This window comes from Drosophila bipectinata, chromosome XL (genome assembly GCF_030179905.1).
Source record: "Drosophila bipectinata strain 14024-0381.07 chromosome XL, DbipHiC1v2, whole genome shotgun sequence".
Taxonomy (NCBI): domain Eukaryota; kingdom Metazoa; phylum Arthropoda; class Insecta; order Diptera; family Drosophilidae; genus Drosophila; species Drosophila bipectinata.
In genome coordinates, this window is record NC_091734.1 from 12,148,064 (window position 1) to 12,175,319 (window position 27,256).

The following is a 27,256-nucleotide window of genomic DNA, read 5'->3' on the forward strand; positions in this document are numbered from 1 at the left end:
TCATTGAGTTTGTCAAACAAAAATGGGATACATAGTAAGAAAAAATGTAGTTTTTATTATAAAAAAATATTTTAGGTCTATTTGTTTAGTTTTAAAATGAAAAAGTCTTGAAAGATATAAGGAATATGGAGTTCTTAAGAATTAAGGTGCCAGGTAAGGTATCTATACGTTTTCTTAAAAGCTTGACATAAAAAATAGACTAAAAGCCTTTAAAAAATAATTCTTTTTTAAAAAAATATATTTAAAATTAAAAAAACGCAACCTTATATAATATATTTATTCCTTAATTTGTACATTTTATATTTAAAAGCCTCCCCAAGCCTCAAAATTGATCTACTAACCATGCCCCTCATTTCTGCAAAATATGGAATCTTCTAGGACCTTTAGTCAGCCGATTTTTCCTTTTTTTTCTTCTCATTTCATCAGGACAACGAACTTTCTGGTGAAAAGCCAAAGAAATAAGGAAAAAAGCCTGGCCAAAAGCAGGGAGTCAGGAACCAGGAGCTGGGCAGAAGAAAAGCATTCGAATATTTTGACTTGGTCAATATTGAGTGGAAAATGAATGCCAAGCCTGGTGCTATTTTTTTCTTAATGGCCAACACAATGGTGTTGGCTTTGTTTGTAGAAGAATAAAAAAAATAAAATAAAACAGAAAAATGTCCAACAAAGCAATCATCAATTTAAAGGAAAAGTTCAAAGTCCTTTTGGTAGATTTGGTTCTTTTATTTATTCTTATTTTTTTTGGCCAAAAATCAATTAGCCAAAAAATTACTCATAAATAGCCAAGATTTAGGCTTGAATTTGAGGAGATAATTAAATAATATTTAAGTAGCTATAACTAGCCTTAATTATACTTCACAAATACCCCGAAAACTCATCTCATGATTTGATTGACAATTTCTCAAGTATTTTAAGGTAAATAATTACTAAAAGGTTGAAGGGCTTTAAGCCAATACCATAATTGGCTAAAGAATCTATAATCCATCATATATATATACCACTCTTTTCTCTACATATCGAAAATAAATAAATATATATATATTTAAGACGAATGAGTAAGAGAATCCAATGACAAATAATTAATTGCGCACAGTTTGATGGTTTGACGAAGGATGGAAGGTCCTTACAGAGTGTACATATATGTGTGTGTGTGGTGGTCCTGTATCCATTTATAAACGTCTCACAAATATGTCTGATGTGGCCATAGAACGAGTGCTATATCGAGCAACTCGGCCCGGCCACCAATTAACTTGGGCGTATTGTGTAAATAATGTGTCGGAACATGGTTACACATTCGAGCCGGCCATAGACACGTCGTTGGCATCGTCATCTCACTGCCTCGAGGAGGATACAGGATACGAACGGAGACGCCATCGCTTTAACAGGACTAACAGGACTACCAGCTCATCCTACGGCCGCAAGCTGCGATACGATTTTGATTGCACTCGGATCTGCTCTAATTGAAGACCAGACAAGATGGGGCTGTTGACATTGATCCGATCCAACCCACTCTGGCACTTGACTACCGCCTCCCGAAAAAAGCCCCCTCCCTGCTAGTCCTGTTGAATGTTGCTCCTTGGATCCTGGCTGAATGCTGATGCCCCTCGATTTTGCTGCCTGCTTGCTGGTAATTGCCATCAAATCGAGGGATAAAAAGCCAAAAAGAAAAAGGCTACACAACGCTACACTGAGAGAAACCAGGGTTTTTAAGTAAAAGGATGTTATTTTTTAAATATAAAGTCTACTTGATAAAGTCTACTTGAATAATAAAGTTTCATAGGTAATGGGTATAATTTATTCAAAAAGTTATTTTTAAACTTTTTGTTGAGGTGCCATGCTTTCGTCACTAATCTTTTGTAAATAATGTACATATATGTATAAGGTGTAATCTTACATTTTAAGATATGAAATGTGCATTATATAGTTATTTTACTTACAATTAGACGCTTTTCATAGATTTTTTTTTTTTAATCAAGTTTGGAAATAAATTGGGAAACAAATGATTCAAGAATTTATAAGCTTTCGTCACTAATTTTTTGTCAATCATTTATTTTGAAAATTATATTATATGGTTATATTATATATAATTACACCCCCCCCTTTTGTTTTTCTTTTAGAACGCATTTTTTTAAAGAAATTATTTGAGTTTTTATGATGCCTTCGTCACTTATCTTTTGTTAATAAAATGAGGAGAAAAGTATATAGTCAAAAATTTAGTTGATTGACTATAGTATTTAGTATTTTATGATTCTACCAATAAATTTTTCGATATTTTTAAGCGATTTCGTCACTAATCTATTATTATTAAAATATTTGGACAATTGGGTGGAAAGTAAAAAAGGTAATGTTATTGGTTTATAAAAATAGGTGCCAAAATAGGTGTTATATAATAAAATAATTAGAATTATTTATATTTTCTCTTAAAATATATTTTTAGCTTGGAAATATTATAACATATGCACTCCTTTCGTCACTTATCTATACTATAAATAAACTACAAGTAATTTCGTAGAAATTCATTGAAAAATGAACATTAAATTAAAGAATAACGATTTTGTGAGAAACAATTTCCCTAATTAATGTAAATTACACCATAAAAAAAATAAAAAATAATACGAAAGAGTTCCTGGAAAACTTAATAATTTGAAAAGCGAAACTACAAAAGGCAGCTTCCCAGAAGCCGGCAAGGCTATAGGCTGTGAATAAATTCCCGGAATGAGGCTTCCACGAATGCACTTTGTTTCTACTCTGATTTCTTGCAGTGTAAGATGAAGCCAAGTGGTGTCCTTCTGACTTGTGTGCCATGCATGTGACGGCAGCTCAGCAGGATATTTTGTAAATCATTAGTCAACAAAATGCTCGCCTTCTTGCTGTGCGTGTGTGTCAGTGTGGGTATCCTTCTTGGCGACGCCATTATTCTCTTGTTGCCCTCATTTCCGAGCAGGCCACCTCTCTATTCCCCCCTTAACCACTATAACCGTACGACCGTATCTATATCCTTAGACATTCCTGGCCTGATGAGATGCGCCGCCTGCGCAAGATTGCCCGAGCCGGAGAGCTGCCACTGCCACTGCCACAGAGTGCAAGTCTGGCACCGATGTCATCAGCATTACGAGTGCCTCAAATGGTGTCTACAAAATGATAGCCCACTGACCCACCCACCTAACCACCTAACCACAGGCCACATTAAACCACCTATGTATGCCCGGCCCAGTCGCCCGTCTAAAGACCTAAACCATCTAATCTCCTTAGAAACCCACTCACTTGCCACAATCGATCGGGCATTTTGCAAATTAAAACGGATCGGTTAGGTAGTTAGGGATGTTCTTAAGAGATTAATTATTAAATAATTAAAAAACTAAGTTTTTAAGGTAACAAATTTAAAGAAAATCTTTTACATATTCCATGATATACATAGATAGAGAGATAAGTAGAGATAATTATTTAGAGATACTTATATTAGAGAAATTATATAGAGATAAGCTACCAAATTGCTTAAATAAAAGTTTAAAAATACTATAAAATATATAAAAAATATACGATAATATATTGTTTTCTAAAAACATTTTAAAAACAAAACATTTTTGAATAAAAAACCCCTCTTTAAAGGACTCTTTCTTGAAGGCTTTTATTCTTCCCTTTCTCTAGACCTTTCTCTAATAAAATCTTGACCTTTCCTTCCCTCATAAATATATATCTCATAATATATATATATATATTTAAATAAAAACTAACTTGTACATAAATCTTAAATATATTTAATGCTAAATAACAAAAAAACACCTTAAAAACGTTTTGTAGAAAAATATAACAAAGCAGACAATAACAAAGCATGAACTATACTTGTAGCGAAGAAATTACCTGCTGAGAATTCAGTGACGAGGAAAGTTGGCTCAAATAATGAAAATGGTTAAAGAGGCAACTGAAGGGCTGGAAGGGGCGAAGGGAACACAACAGGGGGGATGAGAAAGAGGTGGCTGAGAAGAGTTTAGGCCAAGTGTGAGTTTTTCCTTGGTTGGTGGCGCGGCTAATGACGCCAACATTAGGCGGACATTTAATGTATGTGCACGTAGGCCAGGTCCATTTCACACACACACTTACTCTTACCTCTTCAAACATACAGAGGTGTCTCCGTAAGAAAGGGGGTTTAAGGATTTTTTTTAAGAAAATTAATATAAATTATAATAAAATTAAAAATAAATATCAAATATACTAAAATTAATTACTAATAATATTTAACATACTTTTAAGCTATTTATTTGGATTTATAAATAGAAGAGACTACGATATCTTTTAATTTCTTTCGTAAGAAAACTTTACCCATCATAAAAAAACTCCTATTTTTTAGAACCCCCTTTATCCCCTCTACGCCACTGTTGCATACGCATGAAAGTCAAGGCAGACAACGTCAGATGCTCGAGCATTACATAAGCGACGCAAAACTGTATGCTACACTTTTTGATGGCCGCCCATCCATCCGTCTGTGTGTGCGTTGTCTGAGTATGAAAGTGTCTGTATGTGTGTGTGTGTTATTTCTGGCCGTGGAAAAATGGTAGAGAGAGAAAGAAGGGTGGGCAGGGGGGGTAAGCTAAAGGACAGTGGTTGAGGGTCGACAAGGATACGCACGGCACGCCACTCAAAAGCCATAAGCCCGGCAAATTAACATGCCCAAATTATGACAAAAGGAAAACAAGGCTAAAACAAAGGCCCCAAAAAGCCCAGGGTGCTGCAAGGGGGCAGGGGGCAAGGGGCAGGGTAGTGGTGGACTTGGTCTCCTGTAGACCGGAAAAGGCAAAAGTGAGATTACAAAAACTTTTCGCTTTTGGCTTTTAATCAAATTCCACAAATACTCTACAGAACTAGGAATATAATTTATTTAAAAATTAAAAAAAAATATATTTTAAATATTAATAATTAATTAAACAATAATTAATATTAATTATAGGTCTAGGCCAGTTTTTGGCCAAAAGGGTCTGGCCGGGGCGCTCCTAGGGTCTGTTCCGCCTCAAGTGCAGATTACTCATCCGCCCTGTTGGCGGCAGCGGTCCGAGTCCCCAAACTCAACCGATTCAGCTTCTGATTCTGATTCTGACTCACCAGCCAGACAATCCAACTACAACCGCACACACCACACACACCACATCCAACTGTCATAATCAGGAATGGCAGCCAAACATCAACGGGAACATAAAGCCAGGATATGGCGGGGTTTTAGGTTTTGGGTTTAAGGGGGGCTAAGGGTTTTCGGAGTTTCAGGAGTTTCTGGGGGGATGATAGCAAGGGGAAGACCCCAAAAAAAGGTACAGGAACCGCAGTCATAGTTTAATATCCATTTAACATGCTCGTGTTGTTGCTTCTGCTTTACACTGAGAAAAATTGGATTCTAAAGATCAAAGTTAAATAATCAAGAAACTAATTTTTAAAGGCTTAGTTCAGAACCTTTTTAAGCTTTTTCCAACAATTTCTCTCAGTGTCTTTCTGTTGTTTTCTGCGTGGGGGCTCTCTGGAAGAATGGGGTGGGAAGATGGGGAGGAAAATTCCCAAAGTGATTATATTAATACAACATGAGCCACAAGTGTGTTGCATACATCGGGGCGTGTCGACTTGAGCCAGAGAATCCATGACAAAACTTTTGCCTGTCGTGGCCTGGCCTGGTCGGTCCTGGCCGGGTCCTGGCCGAGTCCTGCCTTGTGCGTGTGGCATATGAAATATACATAAAGCAACGGGCCAACGAACCAGCTCTAATAATAATAATAAAATAATAAAAACCATAAACAAAACAAAAGTAAAACTTTCCAGCCCCATGCTTAAAAGCTGTGACCAAGAAACTAAAACAATAGTTTCCCATCTTTCCGCCCCAGAAAAGAGATACCAAAACGATACCCAAAACCAGACTTAACTTTCTACCTATTAAGTCGAGTTTAATTATTTAATTGAAGTTGTATAATCTATATCAACTTGTATGAAACTTACCCCTTTTGAAGAGAAAGCTGGGCGCAGGATTTGCGATGAACTGGAAATGAAAAAAAAAGAAATGTCAGAATTTTAGTTTCAAGTCCCGCAGCCACGGCAGGCTTTGGCCTTAATTTTAAAAATAAAAGAAAAGACTAGTTCACAAGTGTGCAGATTGCATTCCGCTTGTAAGCGTATATGTGTGTTGAGTGAAGGTCATCCATGTTGCATCTCCCGGTGGTGCCTCCTCCACACACAGCCAAACTCATACATACATACACCAGGACACACGCCCACACACCCACCAGCAGACAAAGTGAATCAACGCTGTGCCTAATGAACTAAATTTACATTTCTCTGCCTGCCTTTTGGTTCAAGTTTTTAGGACACTGAGAATAATTTTAATGCATTAAGCAGAAGGGAAAAAGGTTTTAAATTCAAGCGAAGAAAAGCCAGATGAACCGAGAATTGAACTATAGATAATGCGGATGAATGAACGTTGAAATAAACCAAAAGATGGACAGACCAATGAATAAATTAATGCAAGTGAGTAAAATAAATGGATAAATATTTTTAAGGGAAGGATGAACTTTCACATGGACCTACTAATGAACTGCTAAATGAACTATCAAATGAATTAACATAAAAATGATTGGCTGAGAAAAGATGGATGGAAAATGAACAGATAAAATGAACATGAAATTTACTAATGTTAAACTTTTAATAAGTTTATGTAAATGTACGGATTTAATGATTCAATGATTACAAATTGTATTGGTCCTCCTCTTAAAACCCTCTCTATATACATATGTACCCTTTACACCCCACAAGTACCGGTTATAAATAATCTAGCATCTCAGTAACTCTGAGCTCAAGACATAATTTATTTAAAAATAAATTATAAAGATATATAGACCCATCAAAAAATTAAATAAACAAATGTAATCTAATGGGCTATTTGTGGTTTATTTTTATATTTTTATGGTTTTTTTTAACTAACCAATAAATGTTAAATAAATTTTATTTGCTGTGTTTTAATCTTTATGCCGTACATTTGTGTTTGGTGTATGCTTTCTGCTCCAGCTGCCAGCCCCCAGAACCCCATTCGCCTTGCCCTTGCCTAATACAAAAAAAATATATATATAAATATATGTTTATATATGTATATATATATATGTATAAAATATATACGAAATGCGGCAAAAACGGAAAAGAACAGAAACTCAGCTGGCGTTCCCTCTTCGCTGTTTATCTCGCTCGCTGTGCACATTAACCTCTTTGTTAATCATTTACAAACAAATGCAAATAAAATAAAATACACCAGAAGCGGCAGTAGCCGAAGCCGAGGCAGCCAGCCCAGGTGAGTAGCTAAAGGTAACCAGAGTGCACTGAGAGAAATGGTTTTTAAATGGAGGAAGGAAATGTACTTATAAGGTATAGAGTTCGAAACAGAAGTATATTTAAAGTTAGAAAATGGAAATATTTTGAATAAAATATAATAATAGATTAATAGTAAATGGTAATATATAGTAGATAAAAATATATATTTAAAAAAAAATTAAAACTAAACCTATTTATAAAAATTATTTTAAAAAAAAGTTATAAAATATATTTAACATAAGAAAGGCCATCTTATAATTTTAAAAATGTATATAAATAATTCAAGACATCAATATAATCCCCTAGAAATTTATAGATTTCTCTCAGTGCATCAACAACAAGCCACGATGACGACAACGGCTATGCAAATAAAAAGGCAGGCAAATGAGCAGCGAAATTGCAAAAAGGGCCAGGCTTCTTGCGGGGGAGGAGCAGGTCTGGGGCTTGAGTTAGACTGGAGCAGGGGGTGGATGGGTGGATGGGTGTAAGGGTGGAAGGATAGCAGGCTAAAAGGAGGGGTAGGCTATAAGGTCTGGGATAAGCTCCGAGAGCTTTAAGGCATACACAAAAATAAGGGGGCAAGCGAAGCAAGCTGGGAGTGAGCCACGCCCACACTGTCGCGGATATTTTACGTGATTTTTCCACCTACCACCCACTATGAACCTCCCCCTACACCGCCCCCCTTTTCATTTAAAAGATCCCCGAAAATCCGGAATTTCAGTTGTGGCCCCGCAGTTGAAAAATTCATCTTGAAACGCTGCGGAATGGCAGCTTTGAATAATTCAGCGAAACTTTTGTGACTCTTTGACTGCAAATTGCATTTTGGCCTGGTCAAAACCAGCGGCATTTTCACCCCGTGTTGACTTTGCGAAAAACTTTTAATCAATGCAGGGGCGCCGACCGGAGAGCCAGAAGAGGGGTGCTATAGTACATGGCTAGCAACGGGCAACGTTCCAATTTCCCAACTGCTTTCATATGCAAAAGATACTCGACTTCCAGCTCGGTCTTGTTCATAATTAGTTTGATGATGTTTGCAGGCAAACCTTTCTCCTTCGTCCTTTCCCCATCCTTTCTCCTTCCATGGCCTCCTTTTACACCCCACCTCCACCCCCCCACCGACCACACACACTTTCTGTCTTTGGCTTAGTGCGTTGCCAAGGCTCGGTAGATTTATACCACCAGACTAATGATATTTTAATTAAAACTATGTAACCCACGACCCCACGCCCCATTTCTTGATATCCAATGCCTTAGAGATGGTAAAAATAACGATTATTTATGATTATTTTTTGTATTAATCACAAACTTAAATAACTATGGGATATTTTATTTAAAAAATTGCTTTTGAAAGGTCTACATACTACAAGATTAAAGTAATCGTTCTTGTCCTCTATAAATTCAACACTTTTTTTAAATCGATAACCCTCGATTGATTTTGATTTTATGATTAAATGCTGTTAAGTTATGTCTTTAATATTTTTCTAGATAAATAACATGCTTAAGGCTTAAGTTTTTGTAATGCTTATAACTATTTTTTTACTATATTTAATATTCTTTTGAAACCTTCAGATCGATATTTTTAATAAAAAAAAGTTATTTTACAATTTGTATGTACTATTTATTTACATTTACCTTTCGCTGACTATCCTTGAAAAAATTAAGTACAAAAGAAAAACTAGACATCTAACTATTGTATCTAAAATATCGATAATTTTGATAAAAGACAGTCCCATAATAGGTACGTAATAATATTGAACATAACCAAAAAAGTCTGAAATATTCAAACTTATGTGCATTTTTATCACTCTTCCTAATTCCTCTAAAGCAATTTGGAATCTTTTACAATCATAACCTTTTATGTTACATATGATATCGATAAATTCGATGAAAGACAGTCTTAAAATAGGTATTTTATAATTTATGTTGCAAATGAAATCGATAAACCCGATAGAAGACAGTCCCATAAAAGTTTCTTTATAATATTGTATTAAACCAACATATACTTAACCGATACGTATTGAACCAATTAATCTTCAATTCTCAAACTTAAAACAACTATGATTATATATGATGATGCACTATGAGAGGTATATCGATAAATTCGATAAAACACGCTCCCAAAACAGGTTACTTAAAATATAGTATTTAAACAATAAAGTCTTAAATACTCAAACCTACATATATTTCCATCCATCTTCCTTTTTGAATATCCTTTAAAAAACCATAACCTTTGATGTTGCACACAAAATCGATAAATTCGATAGAAGACATTTCCTCTCCATTTACATCTCTATTCAGTTTATCAATTGGTCATTCCGTCAGTTAGTCAATCGCTGCGGATTGGCCGGAACACGGTAGCTTTAATAAAATTGTTCACTTTCCCTTCCTGTCAGTGTGTGTGTGTGTGTTAGTGTGTGTGTGTGGTTGGGGCTTGATTCGATTTTCGTTGATTTCCCAGAATTTTCCCACCCCCCCACCTCACAACCTAGCCAGCAAAACATTCTACTTGCCTTCGGGGCCTGGGTTTTGTTGAATTTATTTGCTGGCCTAGCCTCCTTGTTGCGGCGGCAATCTTTGATCAAATCGAAAACGAAAGCAAAAGCCAGCCGGGCCGTAAACGTATCCATGAGATACTTATGGATGGATACCTTGAGATACTTTTCGCCCAACAGCAAAACACAAGAACAACATATACACGCCACTTGTGAATGATGGCAATTATCTAGTAATTGAGACAGGTCAACACCAAAAATAATAAAAGAAATTTCGATTTGAGATTCATCTTCAATTTGAATCGAACTTTAAGCTCTTGAGATACATTTGGGTCAAGCTCGTAGTTGGTGAATGAATATTTTTACAATTTCCGGTTTCTGGCTTAGTGCTTATCTGGCCAGATGATCCCTTAATCCCCCCCAAAGATAAATATCTTCGAGGGCCGCCTTCGAGCTGCAACTGCAACGTTGACAGGCCATCAAAAATGTATCCGAGTATCTTCAGTATCTGTGTATCTGAAAGTGCTTCCGTCTCGTATCTAATCTCCTTTGGCATGTATCTGTCGCCGTTTTGTGTGTCAGGTAATTGCCCGTCCCATCCCGTCCCGTCCTGGCCTGGCCAACAAAAAAAAAAAACCCCCCAACCCCCCTTTTGATATCACAGAGTCCCCGTTAGCATTTATCAGTAACGGTGACGCTGACGTCGACGCTGGAGTTGACGCTGCCACTGACGCTAACGGTGAAGTTGGCCGGGCTGTCAGCGCCATGCCGCCTAACGGTTTATTTGCAAAGCGTTCAAACTGTCAAAATGGCGTGCGGTGCGGCGGGGGGCGGTGTGGCATGGGGCGGTGCGGTGCGCCTTGGCCATAAAAAAACGCTAAAAACCCGGCCAAGCCCAACAAGTCGCGGTTTTTATGCCCTTCCTTCCTTCCGGTGGGCTTCATCGAATTAAATTTTAAAGAAAATAAAAACATTTTTGTTTTCTTTTTCTAGAAGATAAATATAGTTGTTTTTTTATTTACAAGTATTTCTTGAATCTTTTAAGACTTTCTATAATTATTTTAATTTATCCTATTAGCTTTAAAATATTATAAATATTGGTATATTTAAAAAAAAAAACAACATATCCGATAGCCCATTATAATAAGAGCTTCTTTAAATTAGTCATATTTTTTAAGCCCTTTAGAGGGTAATCCCCTTAAAAGAAAAAGTTTTATTTTAAGCCTTTATCCTATAAGCCTATGTTTTAAATTGTTATATTTTTGTAACTTTTAGTTGTTAGTTGGTAATTTATTTTGTTCTTATAGTTTGGAATATATTTTTTAACTTTAATACATATCTCTCATATATCTATTTCATCTATCAATGATATCTTTTATCATTTCTTATAAAAATTAAAAAAAAAAACAATAATACAATTAATTTTTCCTTAGCTTCAACAACCTTCTCTATACAAACCAAACTACCCTCTAAGTGTAGGGTATTCGAAACCAAACCAAAACACAGAACCCAAACCCCAAAACGAGAGAAACAGGAAGAGCAACAGAGGAACTGAAACAGAAACAGGGCAACGACGTCATTGAGTCAATAATGTAATTTTCTCGTTTGATATTTTTCGCTACATACACATACACCAAAAAAAAAAAACAAGGAAATACATACACATATATATATTTACCCAAATATATATGTATTAGCAGGAAAAGCGGAAGAGCGAGTGGGGAAATGAGTTAAAGGCAAGTCATTAAATGTAACCAGAAAGAGCATTTCTCGAAAAAGCCGTTTTTGTAGAGTCACTATTTGAATTAAAGTGGCCAACAAAAGTGGCTATAATGCCCCAGAGGTTATTTCTTAAGATTTGTAAACTTTTTATGAAAGTTTTTAAGCAAAACCTAAAATTTTACATTCTTAAAAACTCCTAGAGCTAAAAAAACGGACGAAATGCAAGCTTGAATAATAATTCCCAACTGGTTATGGCTGTGTGAGTTATAAAAACTGTCTTAAGACTTTTGGGATGTGTATTAAGATTGGTTAAAATATGGAGAAATATGGTTTTTAAAAAGTTTTAAAAAAAGAGTCATTAGTAGTGTTGAAGCTTTCACTGTAAGTCCCAACAGGCTCCATCTATGACAGCTTTAAGAACTACCTCAAGAATGGAGAAAAACCAAAACATATTTCTTAAAAAACCTCATACTTTTCCGGTAGAAAAAAAATTTCAAAAATAGTAGCCATTGGAATATACATTCCATTATGTCAACACCGACATCTCAGCGAAGTAGCTCACACTCGCACGTTGAGACAGTTCAGATTAAATTCCCACCTCACCAAAACACACAATATTTTCGGCAAGTTTAGTTTATTAGAACCAATACTAGTATAAATATTAAAAAAGAACAACAAAAGCTGCGAACCTGCGCCTAGCAAGGAGAAGGATCCATTGCATTTGTTGCCCTCTGAATTAGTTCGATTTGGCCATTATTGGAATTTGAATCTGAACAGGGCATTTGGATCAGGGCAGGAGTTAAGAGCCAGGATCCAGAATCAGTTAACTACACATCGAATCGAATATCGAGCGATCATAATGTCGGCAGGAAGAGCCCAAGAAGAGCAGCTACCGGCCACGAGTGCCATTCGTGTTCACAAAGATCCGCGCAACCTGCGCGATCATCTCAAGGAACAGTTGGAGGAACAGGCTCAGCAGATGCGACTCGAGGAAGAGCAGGAGAAACAGCAAGCCCTGGCGATTGCCCAGCAACAGGCTCAGCAGCCGGACCAGCAGCCGGACCAGCCCCAAGGTCAACCACAAGGCCAACAAGCGGAGCAACAACCGATCCCAGCACACGGCCCAGCCGGTCCCGGGGAACGCCAGCCAGCCTGGTGGAATATGGAGCGTGACCTGGATGCAGGTCTCAAGGAGCTGCAGCGCATCGTTGACCTCTTGACCCCTCCACCCTCCAACGTGGACACTCATTTCCTCGTGGCACAGCCACTTCTACCGGCTCTGCCACCTGCCGAGGACGAACCCGCTGCCGAGCAACCGGTTCAACCACCACCACCCCCAGCACAGCAGCTGCCGCCCCCTCCCCAGCTCATAGGCGGGGGCTTCGATGAGCTGCCAGTGGGCGTGGCAGCCAGTTCGAGGAACGCCACCCATCGCATCTACAACCCGATCATAAATCCCATTCCAATTCCGCAGCAGCCGCAGGCGCCGGCTCAGGGCCAGGAACTGGTGCCGCACGTGTCTCTGGAGACGGCATCCGACGAGGAGGAAGAGGAGCAGTGGGCTCTCACGGCTGTGGAAACGGAGACGCGTCTCGAGGCCAGCAAGTTCTTCAACCTGATGCTGGCCAAGCTCCTGAGACGCCGCAAGGCTGAAGTCTTTGATCTTCACACCCTGGTGCGACGCTACCAGGATTATGTGAGTTTTGTGAATCTTTTAAGGGGTTTTGGTTCTAGGAACGGGGCTTTGGGAAACAAAAGATAAAGCATGCTTTTTAGACTATTTTCGATATTGAAACTAAAGGAAGTAAAGGACAAAGCATGCTTTTTATAGAAATTGGTGAATCTATTCCATATATCACAGCACATAATTTTAGAAACTAAGATTAAGGAAATACACGAAAAAGCATGCTTTTAAGGGTATCTTAGCTAAAGAAACTATAATAGCTCTAGAAAATAAAGAAGAAAGCAATGCAATATCCTTTCTAATTAAACCACAATTCTCCTCCTTTAAGGCCCTCCGGACGCACACTGAGCTGGTCTCCCGAAACCAGGTCTGCCACACTGAACAGAAACGGACCGAGCACCTCACCGTTCAACTGATGGGTGCTCTTAACCGGGTCCGTGTCTACATGGACAACTGCACCTCAATCGGCAACGAGCTTAAGGCACTCAAGAAGCGCGAGAGGGTCCTCCGCAAGGACCTCAGTGCCAAGACGACGGAGTGCGAATACTTTTCCGAGATGCTGGACAACTGCCGAACGGAGATGTTCCGCGAATTGGCCAGATACCGGGAGGGGGCCAGCGAGCTGGCCAACCAGCAGCGTCGCGCCTTCGAGCTGGAGCGCCTAAATGCCCAACTGGAGGATGAACTGCTAACCATCAAGGATCGATTCCTGCAGCAGAACGATCAAATGTCCGTGGCCCTGGGCGCCAAACAGGAGCAACTAGATACGGCCTATGAAACATTGAAACATTGCGAGCAGGAGTTGGCCAACTTGGAATTGTAAGTCTTCCATTGGGGGTTAGGGGTATAGTTATGACTAATAAGGGAAGTCAGTTTTGGGGTCTGTTATGGGGTTTCCTAGGCAACTAATTAAGTGGCTTTAGGAGATAGATGGAGCTATGTTCAAAAGAGCACTATTCCCATAGTTTCAAAGCTATTGATCTCAAACTTGGCAGAGCCTTTTCTTATATATTTACCCTAAAAATAACTAAAAAAGGACTCAATAGCCCAACTATGTATACCTAACCGGCCTTAAATCCTCTACAACTGCATTCCCATAATATTCCATTTTTTTAAACCAAGACTTGATTCAGTCACCATTGGCAGGGAATAACTTTTATTTATGCCTAAAATAACCACCTTCAGTCTATTTAGTTAAGCCTTTTTTGTGTTGTATTTGGCAGGAAACACAACGAAGTGCTCCGCCTCAACGAGATCGATGCGGAACTGCAGGCAGAGATCACGGAACTGAAGCGTAACATGGGACTGTCCCGCTATTTGCTATTCTACCTGTCCGCCCGCAACTGGGGCTCCTTCCACGTGTGCATGTACCACGTGGTGGCCGGATCCATGGACTGTTTAGTACCCGCCTTCACTGCCCCGCCCATGACCGACAATTTGGTGCGATTGGCGTTCGCTGTTGTTTTCCTGTTGGCCGCCATGTATTGATGATGCCCGACAACAACAAAAACATCAACCAAAACAAAAACAAACAAAAATCTGATGTCAGGATACAAAAAAGCTGGGCGGTAACAACAATAACAACAACAACAAGGATAACAACAAGGACGATGACGTGCATATGTGGGCATGAAGAGCGATATATATAGTTCATTTCGGGTAGAATATTTTTGGGCGATATTTGGGCGGTGCTTGGGGTTTGTGAGATTTCCGTAAAGCTCGACAGTAAATTTTTGTCGCTTTTCGTTATTTTCTTTGTCACTGGAATTGCCAGAAAAATCTCCCCTAGCTTCAAATTATAAAGATTAAATTAACAAAAAAAAAAGTAATAAAGACAAAACTATTCAACAATTCAATAATTTATTTATTTATTTAAGGGAATCTAACTATTAAATCGGTAGAACAAGGTTAAGTTTTGCTGATAAAATGGAGTTACTAAGGGTTAAGCTTTCATTTAAATTTTAAATATTAAACTAAACAGTTTCCCATTAAAAATGTATGGAAAATAAAGGTGGGAACATGGCTGACGACTCTTAAAGAGAAAGATGCTCTGATAACAAAAAAAGGTTTAATAATTTAGTTCCTGGACGACTTCCCCGGGATTTGAGGAGCTCAAACTCAAAACTTAATAGGTAGTAAGTACTACTACTAATACTAAAAGGTAGTATAGTATTACGTATATAAGATAGTCTCGTCGACAAAATGTAGTCCCTTAACCTGGGTCTTCAAATAATAACTCCAAGTCTGAAAGCAATAAACAAAGAAACCATTTTTGTAAATTCTTTTAATGTACAAATAAAAAAATAATTTCTTAACTTTTTATATTTTTTACAATAAAAAAAACCTTAGACTGTTCCTAGGGTTTCATTTGTTCTTCAATAATGAAAAGACATAATTTTCTCTATGAAGTGATGTTACTCATCTTAATATGGAGAATACCCCATATGGTTCTTTAATATAATATAATGAACCATAAAAATTCTTTTCAATTCGAGTGTTTTTAACAATAATTTTTATATATAAATGTTGATTTAAAATATTATATATTTTAAATATTTGTGCCTCCTACTGCAATGTTTTTTTTATAATAATATATGTGTATCAAAGTTATGCTAATTTGCTTTGTTGCTCCCATTTTAGACCAACACTCAACTCCTCCAATGAGTTTGCAACAAATATTTGAAAAATTCTTATTTTTTACACACAGTAAAGGTTAAAACTGTATTTAAAATTCACTTTACAACACTGAATGTTAGCAAACAAACAAACCAATGATATGTCAACTGCCTTGAATCATGACCCTGCGTTTTGTCTATTTGCTTAACCCTTTGATGAACCCCTTTTAGTTTTCCAACTCAATTATTCGATTTCAGGTTTAAAGATTTCTGAAGAGAAACAAAAACCCTAAAGAACCCAACCGTTTTTACGATGAATTTCTCACAAAGAAGTAATGTGTGATTAAGAATTTAATCAAGTATACATTTATTTGATGCGAGTATGAAGAATTCCGAAAGAAAAGAAGTAGAAATGAAAATCAAATCAAGTGTATTTCTGTGAAAATTCTATAGCTATAAACAAATTGTAAACAGCAAAATACCCAGAAATCACTTAATACTGTGAGGCTGTGTTAATAAAAACACACTAGTACGATTAAGAAATCAAGCTGGGGATAAAGATTTAATATCTCGAATTTTATAATGGCTCTATTGTAAGTCATATTGGCTTGTGCCGTGATTGCGTTGAAAATTACGCATACGCCGCGTTGTACACTTGGACGGTTCCCATTCAGAGTGTGCTGCTGCTCTGGTGTGCTGGAATTGGCTTCAACTCAATCGAGGTGAACTGAGCCGGTCGGTCGGTGGGTCGAATAAAAGGCCTCGTCGAATTGACGGCATTAACTCGATTAATGCATAATACAATGCGAACCATAATTGTCGCAATGCGAATGGGAATGGAAATGGAAATGGATGGTGGAAATCGACATGGAAATGAAAGTCACTCCATTCGGGGCTAATGTAGATAGACAGGTTGGCTGATATATATAATCTATTGGCTGACCATACTGACCGACCGCAGTACACCCCAGCGCCACTTTAATTAAACAAAATAATCGGTAATTGGGAATGTAACCCAATATGTCAGGTGTACATGCCACCTGCAACTTGAATATCTTTTATAAACAATCTATATATCCACAGAGTGAGTTGTTTTTTATTTTTTTTTTATCATAGATCCCTTGTAATCCTCAACGATTTTCGATAATTTATGATAATTCGAGTTTATTTATTGCATACAACACCATAAATTGTTGCCAAGCGATACACGAGCGATATTTTCTAGCCATTATCTATTACAAAATATGGTCTGGGGATAAAGATCAGGGTATCGCCAGGGTCAGGGTATACTATTCTCCAAATACTGCTTCTCGAGTGTTTCTCTAAAAATATCTTTTATTGATTTTTGGATTTTAATCAATATACAATAGTATAGCTGGGCGTGTTTTTTACTTACGTTTTTTTTTTTAAATTAATTTCCCTCTCTTTGTTTTTTTGTTTGTTTGTTATTGTTTTCTCTTTGCTTTTGTTTGTTTTTCCGCGCCTGGCGATCCAAGTTTGAGAAGCACTGGCCGAGTGTGACTAAACTTTGAGCAGCTCTGCTCGATCGCCAATTCTCTCGTTAATTCGCCCCCCCACTCTCTGGCCTCTCTCTTAACAGGTGACACCTGATTGTTGTTGTTGTTTTTCTTTTCGCTCACTTTCTTAATAACTCACTGCAAAAAAAAAATAAATAATATAAAAAAACACTGGGATTTTCTTAGCTGGCAGCAATTTTCACAATGTAATCACAGAAAATACAATGGAAAATGGAAAATGCTGGCCAGAGACAATGGCAAAAAAAAAAAAAAAAAAAAATCCCCAACCTGTGCGGCAAGCAAAACCGAAACCGAAACCAAAACCGAAACACGTTGCTCCGTACCGTGGCGTGCCGCCCACCGCCGCCGCCGCCCCCTTTCGCGGTGCTGTGCGTCCTCTCTCCCGCGCTCTCCCCGGTCCGCCTTCACTTGGCTCCACTGTTTATCGCAACGGCGGCTAACGGAAAAGCTTCGCGGGCTTCTGCTGACCAACTGAGAAAGGAGAACGCCGAACGGCCCCCTAAGAACACCGAACGGAGCACGGAGAGCCCAGAATGGTGTTTATCGGAGTACAGTGATCGCACTCTTGCAAGGACTCGATCTTAATCAGGGTTGATGGGCTTATTAATGCAATTTTCAAGATCATGAAATGAAAAAAATGAAAAGTAATGAGAATTTATCATGAAAAACACTATAATGGTTTAATATCAAAAGTTCAAATAACAGGAAATATTTTTAATTTCACAATTTTAAGTTAAGTTATAAAGTTTTTACATTTTCTAGTGAAAAATACAAAGAATATTTACTTAATTTTTGACTAAAAGTCCACCGAACTATAACGAAATGGTAAACTTCCAATATTACCTATTTTTTATGTCAAAATTTTGCAGATAAATCCTTTAATTTATATGTTTTTAATTCCTTATTTTCCTTAAAAATTAGTCTTCAAACATTAGAAAAACTTTCAAGTATTATTATAGCCAGTAATGAAGTTATAAATGAAAAATTACCCAAATTTAAAATTGAAGTAATAATGTACATTTTATAACGCTATTTATATAATATAGTTAATTGTTAATATATATATTATGTATTAAAACACAGAATTTATTATTTTGAATTTAAAGCCTCTTACCCTATCTCTAGGGAAAAAATCCCTATCTTGCTTAGGGAAGGATCACTGTACTGTTCAAACGAAAACGAAAACAATGCCGTTCGCCACTCTCGGCACTGCTCTCTCTTGCATTCTTCCCCGCTCTCTTTAGATGTGCGTGGGTGCTGATCGTGTGTGTTGGTGAGAGAGCGAGTGCAAATATGATTATTGTTCTTTGGCTGACCCCCTCCTTATACCGCCCCCTGCCCCCTGATACCCCACCCCCTTTAATGGCCACTGAATGTGCGTGTCTATGAATATATTCATGTACATGTGTGTCGGTGTATGTGTGTGTGTGTGCGGATTAATGTAATGCCGCACGGTTTTGTTTGTTGTTGTAGCTTTATTGCACAATCCGATCCCAGAGCCCCAGTCCCCCACTGCACCCCCCTTCTCTGGGGCTTTGGCAAACAAACAAAGGGAAATGGCAGAAGGAGAAAAAAAAAAATACAACCACCGATCGCGCACACTTGCCGTGCACCCAGAAACTTCAGCAGAGCGCCAAATTGCACTACAGTGAGCTCCAGCTAATTGATTACGGTCAGAAAATTGTGAGGTAATCGCATTTTGTTAGCAAGCCGCTAGAAACAGCTGCGTATTTAGGCCCTAAAGTGCTTTTTAAAAAAATATCACGTATACGTAATGTGTGCTCGTAATGCAAAAAAAAAAAAAAAAAAATACTATAAATTATATAAATTAGTTAAAAAGTGAGTACTTAGTATTTGGGGGCCAAATTTTGTGGGCAACCATTTTTTGTTGCGGTGCTGCAGTCGGCGTCGCTGCCGACGTCAGGTGGAAACAAGTGTCCGATGCGCGTGCAAGCAGCATGGGGCTATGGGGCTATGGGGCAGGTGGGGGTGTGCGAGCGCGAGGGAGCGAGAAACGGTGCGTGTGTAAATTTTCAGTGCTTCAGTTTTTATGTGTGTTCTCTTTACCTCCCCATCCACCCACATCATGCCCCCATACCACCCCCCCACCCACTTTATGCCTTCGTGTCTGCCTCGCAAGTAAATTTCTTCTAATTTAATATTTTGTTTACATTATTTATTCATTTACTTATGTATTTGCGTAGCTTCCTCTTCGCGTACTCGTTTGTTTATGTATTTTACCTGCCTCCCCCTGCTCCGCCGCCTCCCTCTCCCGGTCTGTCTGCTGCCCCTCCCTTGCCATCCGGTTTTTGGCCAAAATATGGAGGATTTCGACCAAGATCAGCCTTTTAAAAATATTGACAAGTACGAACATTTTTATTTGCTTCCATTTTCCAGTAATTATTTGGGTCAACAATAAAAGGAGAAAAAAATTGGATAAAAAGGATTCTGTTTTGTTGGGGATTTTAGAACCCGAGGCTTAAGATACATTCTTTAAAATAACCATTTTTATTATTCTTATAGATAATGCTAGTTATTTATTAAAATTTTACCAAATAACAAAAAAAATGACTAAAATACTTGATATTTTCTTAAAGATAAGAGTCCTAATTTCCCTAAAAAATATGGATAAAAATAAGAATTCCATTTAAGGAGTTTATAACTCAAGACTTTATCTATAACTTTGACTTAAACTTATTTAAGTTATAGTTATTCTTTAATATTAATAACTAAACTAATCATAATTCAAATAAACTATCCAAAACATGATGACTTTTTTATGATTTTGGGCTTCTAGATACATAAAAATTATTTTAATAAACTACTTAAATAATAGTTTTTTAATTGTATTCAATTTCTAATTTAATTCATTTTTGAGCTTAGATATTGAGATTATTATTATCCTTAATCCTTATATGTATCTACTCTACTACTTATATCCTTTTTATTCTTATATTAGATATCAAATCCTTATCTAATCTATATCTCTACCTAGAGAGAAGGTAATAGGTGTTTGCTGTTATTTTAATATTGTTTATATATTTTATTCTGTTATTTATTCTTTTCTTGTATTCCTTATTCCTTATTAATTGCCTTATTTTCCTTATGTTATATACATATGTACATATTTTATTTATTTCTCCATATTTTTATTAGAAATGTTTAGTGGATTTTAAGGACTATATATCTGTTTTTGTGGCTTTCTTGAACAAGTTTATATAATTTAAGTTTAAAAATTAATTTTAAGTTAAACTAATATATATATTCCTCCACACTTTTACCAAAAACTAAGACTAATCTAGTCTTTATTTAAGAGGTTTATATGATTAAGACCAATCTGAATGATTTTTCTTAAATTAGTTAAGGTTCTTCTTCTATAATTATTAAGGAAATTGTAACAAAATTAGCCAATTCTATTAGTTATCCTCTCTTACACCTCATACCCTACATTTAAACCCATTACTACCATCATACCTAACAAAAAACAACCAAAATCACCAAATTTTTCCTCATTTCAGACAGCAAGATGTTCCTGAATTATCCTGGCAGGATGTCATTTGAAGTTGGGCGCCCAAAAGCGTGCTTTAAGATTATTCCATTTCAGCAACCCCTCCTCGCAGGCACACACACACGCACAAATACCCATGCAAAGATGAGAGGACTTCGATTGCAGTTAGGAATTCTGCATTTAAGGATTTATTTGTGAGGCTCTCTTACCTTTTCTGCTTCTTGCTCTTGGGCTCCCACCCCTCGTTTTCGCCTCCTGGCTGGCTGGCTCCTTCACGTGTGTGTTTTGTGATTTAAATTCTGTTTTGTTGATTTGTTTATGGCTGGCTCTCTCTCTCTTTCTCTTTCTCTGTGTGTGTGTTTGTGTTTTTATTTTATTTTTTTTTTAACTTTTTTTTTTGTTTTGGTTTTGCACTTTAATTTACACCGCTATGTAAATAACAACAAAAACACATTCAAAAAAAAATACCAAAAAATATATTCATATTTTGGATTGCACGCGCGTTAATATTGTTTCTTAATTATTTTAGAATTTTTAAAGTTAAATCTTAATAAAAACAAATTCATAAAAAAAAACAAAAAGGAAAACAAAAGCGCTGCACTAGCAAGGAGGTTCCCGATTTGCAAAAAAAAAAAAACACAAAAAAGCGCGTGCGGCGCTGATTTTTGCAAACTTTTTTTTTTACGAAACTTGCGCTTTTTGTTTTGATTTTTGTTTGTTGTCCAATTGCCACCCACGGGGGCCACGGGGGTCGTGTCACCTCTATGGCGATGGTGTTATAAGAGGGAGTTACTGCTTTTTGGGGTTTTTGGATATTGGGCTTCTTCTGGTCTTAGTTGACTGTTTATTGTTTTGTTCTTCGGGGTTATCTGTTTTCTGGTCCGCAGCGGGTGAAAGTTCGCGTCCGCCTTGCACGAGTTTCGCTGCCAGAATGCGAATCTGAAATGGCCAGAGTGACCGTTCGCAGGAGCATGGCCGTATTCCACCCGCTTTGCTTTTGATACCCTTTCCAAAGGATACTTATATTATTTGGTATTTGAGGAAAATATCTTTAAAAAAATTTAAAATAAAAACTGAAATTGTACTCTATATTGATTGTAGAACTCTATTCTAAAAGTGATTTAAATAGAAAAATTATTTAAGCTAAACTTTATTATCAAGTATTAAATAATTAACTAAATAACTTAAACATAAACATTTATTTTTAATTATTAACTGAAAGCGCATTACATCTTCGGCTTGATTACAAATTAGCTTTTATTTCTTATGTTTTTTATTGTGCTTTTGCTTTGGCGTTACTTTTGAACAGCTGCTGTGCTCTATCTTGCCCGCTCTATAACGCGCTCTCTCACTCCCTTACGACTGAAAGCTTTTGCCAGACAGTGGTGTCCTGCAGAAATGGGAATAGCTTTTGAATAATATGTATTATTTTAATTTTAATATCTTATTATAAAATTTATTAAAATGTATAAAATATTTAACCAAAAAAACTTAAAAAATTTGTAATATTTACCCTCACCCTCACATAATTCTACCACATTATCCTTAAGCCAGGACTCTTTTGGTGGCTTTTACTGTTCTCCAGGCATTTGTTTTTGTTTGGCTTCGGAAAGTTGATGCTGCGCAAAGCTTTTGAGATTTTGACCCAGGCTGCAGGACCTCCGAAAACAGAGAGAAACAGTGAGAGAGAGAAATATACTGAACGAGAGCTTTAAGAGCAGTGTTGGCTAAGAGCAAAAGCCAGTCAGCAATCCTTGCACAGCTGCTCAGCGAAAATGCAAAAAATAAAAGCCAGCGACGTTTCATTGGCCAATTGGCGTCATTGTTTAAGGTTATGTAGTCTTGGCCTGACCCTGACAATGAGTCCTTTCGCCCTCCCACCCACCGAACGCCCTTAGCCACCTTATCTTCGCCTGAACTTGACAGGACGTGTTATTTAATTTAATTTGTGGCAGCTTTTGAAAGCGGAAGCGGAAAAAGGTTTCAAGTGGAACTTCAAAATCTAATTAGGGGGGGTTTATTAAAGACAAATAGATATACAAATATTTTAAAAATAAAATACAAATACATTTTAAACAGTCTTTTATTAAATATACTTATAAAATTTGCAATTTTTTTTTTTTTTTAGATAGTTGCTTTTATTTTTCCATTTAGAGTCTTAAATATTTTATTTATAATTTTCAGCCCTGTTTTATCTAAAGTCTGTGGTCTTTCCTTGATATAGATCAGAGGTCGGCACGGCCCTATCTCGGGGGCATAGGAAATTTCTCTGCCCGAGCTCTGCCACACACACACAGTATACATGTGTGAAACGTCATGCACACAGCCTACTTTCTGCTATTCGTTACTAACACTAATGCGGTAAAATCATATCAATGTATTGGGGTGCCGATCCCTGATATAGATGCTATTTGAAGTCATTCCCTATTTTGGCCACAGTATTTAAATTACGCGCCATAAAAAGCTTTCGTCTGCGACCATCTGGCAACACTAGTTTTCTTAACTGGCCAAAGATGTTTTCAAATGTAATTTTTTTGTCATTTCTTTTCGATTTTCTTTAACCTTAAAAGAAAATAAATATTATATATTATAAAATAAACATTATTTTCCAAGTATATCCCAACTAATAGGCTTTGTATATTATTATTAGCGGGGTATTTTAAGCAAAGCAGTGTTCTAAAGCCAAAAATTAAGTGTTTGACAACAACATCCATTTCACAGGGTGATTATGGCCATAACGGAAATGCTAGCGGTTGCCAGATAATAAGAAAAAGGTAGGAGTTTTGGAGTTTTGGAGTTCATTATAGAATTTATGTTTTTCTATATTTATTTTTACCCATGTATACATAAAAGATTTAAATATTAAGGCTCTGATTTCGTTTTCATTAAAAAAATGTAACTATTAAGAAAAAAACGTTAGCATTAGTGTCGTTGTCGTTAGTCTGTTTTTATTATAGGGTATTATCGTTGTTTTTAATTATTTTAGATGTATTACTTTGTGAGTTTTTATTAAAATAGTATTTGTCGTTGAAAAATGGGCTATTTCGGCTCTATATCTTAGTTTATTTATCTGGCAACGCTATTTTTTAAAAAATTCCGCCAAGTAGAGAGTACTTCTTTAGTGTGACCAAATTATTCGGCTGGTTACACTAAATCGCGGAAAAACATAGTGCCTCCTACTATAATATCCCCACTGCTCGACCGGATCGGACGGCGCGTTGTCGGTGGCGGGTCGAAAAGTGGTTTGAAATTTGAAAAGAGCGGAGGAACTGTCGCGTGAAACTTTTAATTGAAAAAAGGCGGTTGCCGTCGTGGTTGTTTATATATTTTGAGCGCGAAAATCTTAAGCCGTTTCGTCCGATTTTAAAGATATATCTTTTTTTTTGGTGTGACATGGTTCTTGATTTTTTTTGGAGTGCGTGAAGTGGGAGTTGTGTGACACAACAAAAACAACGAGGCCAATTTATGTGAAGCATCTCGCATACACACATATAAGTACATAAATAAAAGCGCGTATATATATATATTTGGGAGTCGTGATTTTTGTCGTCGTCGATTTTAAAAATAATACACCAAAATAAAATATATATATACACACACACACACAGACAAGTGCAGTAAAGTTTCTGGTTTCGTCGCGTTAACAACAACAACAACAACTCCAATATGCCGGCCTTCAGCGAAGAATATTAACAAAAACAACAATAATACTACAGAAAAAAAACAACAAAAACAATTTTTGTTAATAAATCTGAGCCGGAGTTTTGTTGCCGCCTCCCGCAACCCCGCCTCTCTCGCGCTCTGGCCCTCTCTCAAATGGCTCTCAGCTGTTGGGCATAAATAGGGCCAACAAACACAACATCAACAAACAACAACAACAATTGTAAGATAATCATCGGTAAATCGGCAAACATAAGTAAGAGAGGAGAGAAGAGGTGGGTGAGGTGGTGCGGTGGAGAGAGCGAGGGCAGAGATGGAGAATAAAGCACGGGTTCGTGCGTGGAAACAAAGAGCGGAATCAAAATCAACGTAAAAATCAAAATCAAAAAAACAAAAACAAAACAAATATTAAAGAAAACAACAACAACCTGCTCTTGGTCTTGAATCGAAGGAAATATAACGATTTTTGGAGCCTCGACAAGTCGTCTCGGATTTTTATTTGTTTTGCTTTAATCTTTTGTTTTACAAGTGCAATAAAAAATAAAACAAAAACAAAACACCAACAACCTGCCACAAAATCAATATTCAAATTAAGCAGCCAAAACAACAACAACAACAACAGCAAGAGGAACTGCAACAACAACCACTCGTCGAGTCGATAAGCCCGCAGATAAGTGAGAGAACGAGTACGGTAGAGAAATAACGGTAAAAGGGGGAAGGAAAAAAAAAGGAGCAAGTGGGTGCACACAATCGACCCCAAACCCAAAAAGGGAGAGACCAAGAGAGAAAGCAGCCACCCATCAACCATAAGAGAGAGTCTGCAGGAGAGAGTTCTCGCAGCATCCACGCGTATAACGAGATACATATACATACATACATATATAAGTATATAGCCACCACCCCCTCTCATCGTCATCATCATGGGACGTCGCGCATATCTGAGCCGGGCTTCTTCCATTTCCTACCCCAGCCGAATCGAAGGATGGCTGGATGTATGCGGTAAGTCTGTCCCCCTGTCCCCAGAAATGGACATAATAAGGGTATTATTGTCACAAATGGGTAATATTAGTAGAGCTGCATAATCCAAGCATCTAGTAAAGAAGGACTTGATGGGCTTAAGGTTTTCCCAGGACTTTAAGAGGACCAGGTCTCAGGAGAATCAATAGATGGAATAGAAGAGAATATCATACAAATAGATATATAGATTAAATATTAGATTGATTTGGTTATTTCCTCAATTTTGGAGCTTAAGTCTGGAGGATAAAGAGTTCATAGAAATCCAACTGATGTGGGTTGATCTTATAAAGTAACCTTATAACCTTTAGTACTCAGAACAAATAAGAATTCACATAAATAAAACAGCTTGTTTTTAAATATTTTAAAAAGAAAAGTATCCATAAATTATAGAAAAATAATAGAAATCCATAAATAAAGAAGTAATACTCATCAATGTTCCAAATGTACCTATAAGTATTATAGCTGTACCTAGAAATCTAATAAATATAATTACGTTATATTAGGAAACATAAGTACAAATCAGATAAATATTAATAAAAGAAAGGTAAAAGTTCTTAAAAGTATGAATGAAATATATTCATATGTATAGTATTATAAAGAATACAATATGAATATGTGTATGTACAAATATCCCTATATTAGATCACTAATATACATAAGAGTTCATCAATTAATATTCAAGTTAAGGTAAAAATTTAATTGAAAAATCTCAAGTTTATTTTATAATAATCACTAAATTTAAGTCAAAATCCAGATCCAAATCCAAAATATTTATCAATCTTTATAGATATATTCTCTATAGATAATAAACAATATCAGCCCCAAAAGAACAAGAGCTTCTACAATAATATTATATCAATATTAATACGTCCCCAAGCAAAATTAAAACTTAATAGAAATTACTCGAAAATAGTTGAAAGTTGGTAGTTGAAATAGTCTGTCTTAAGTTGAAACAATACAAAATAGTAACATTAAACTATAAACAATATTAAATAGAGTTTAATGAACTAGCGATTAGAATCACCATAATACAATACATATTTTAATTCCTAACCAAAATAAAATCAGTTCTATAGAACACAAATGATTTCATGGATACCATACCACCCATACTATTTTATAATCGTATCAAAATCTAAGTTATGGGAGCAATAACCCAAAAGTCAACAATTATTCAACGCCCTAATGGGGGTTCCATTAAAATTAAATGTCAAACAAGCACGTTCCGAAATTCAGTTTCTCCGATTCATTATTTTGTGGCTAGTCCAGGTGCTTGTCAGCCACATGTTGGCTATAATTTTTGATGACTTGTTTTGTTTTAAAATAAATCACCCCTTAACTAATTAGCAACTTGAGTTTTAGTGACTTGAAGTAAAAAAAAAAGAGAAGAAACAAGTGGCTTGGCGCTACCGTAAAATTAACTTCATTAGTTGCAGTTTTTTTCTATTATTTTTAACTATTTTAGTTTTGAAAGAAAACAAGTGGGGACTATTTTAAAATATTTTATTTGGGGCGGATGTGAAATGCGGTTGCGGATGTGGATGTGGATATGGATGGATGGATTATAATGCTCTTGAGGGCATCATCTTCGCTTCGTGTCACCTGTGCAAATTCCTTGGCCTGGGAACCCAGTCTGGTGACTGGGTCTGGTGCCTGGGCCGTAGTATGAGCCCACATTTTCCGCTTTT

General features: G+C 36.7%; 3 protein-coding genes across 8 annotated transcripts in view; 2 read left to right on the top strand and 1 right to left on the bottom strand.

The window, feature by feature from the left end:
* Positions 1–21,814, bottom strand: part of norpA (no receptor potential A) — a 57,000-nt gene extending 35,186 nt beyond the window's left edge. For 2 of the 3 annotated variants that reach the window (XM_070278333.1, XM_070278343.1), the window contains exons 1-2: positions 21,101–21,814; positions 5,974–6,013 (exon numbers count right to left, since the gene is read on the bottom strand). The gene's annotated coding sequence lies outside the window, so the exon portion shown is untranslated. The remainder of the gene's footprint in view (positions 1–5,973; positions 6,014–21,100) is intronic. The other variant, XM_070278289.1, reaches the window with a different exon arrangement.
* LOC108119417 (uncharacterized) lies at positions 12,074–14,833 on the top strand. Its single transcript, XM_017232599.3, has 3 exons — positions 12,074–13,242; positions 13,559–14,049; positions 14,454–14,833. Exons 1-3 carry the CDS (start codon positions 12,406–12,408, stop codon positions 14,716–14,718), a joined length of 1,593 nt encoding a protein of 530 aa, XP_017088088.3. The 5' UTR covers positions 12,074–12,405; the 3' UTR covers positions 14,719–14,833.
* Positions 21,815–24,078: 2,264 nt separating the features above from the next.
* Positions 24,079–27,256, top strand: part of raskol (Ras GTPase-activating protein raskol) — a 55,037-nt gene continuing 51,859 nt past the window's right edge. For all 4 annotated transcript variants that reach the window (XM_043210095.2, XM_043210097.2, XM_043210096.2 and 1 more), the window contains exon 1: positions 24,079–25,550. In XM_043210095.2, the coding sequence (XP_043066030.1) occupies positions 25,472–25,550 (79 nt within the window). In that variant the 5' untranslated portion in view covers positions 24,079–25,471. The remainder of the gene's footprint in view (positions 25,551–27,256) is intronic.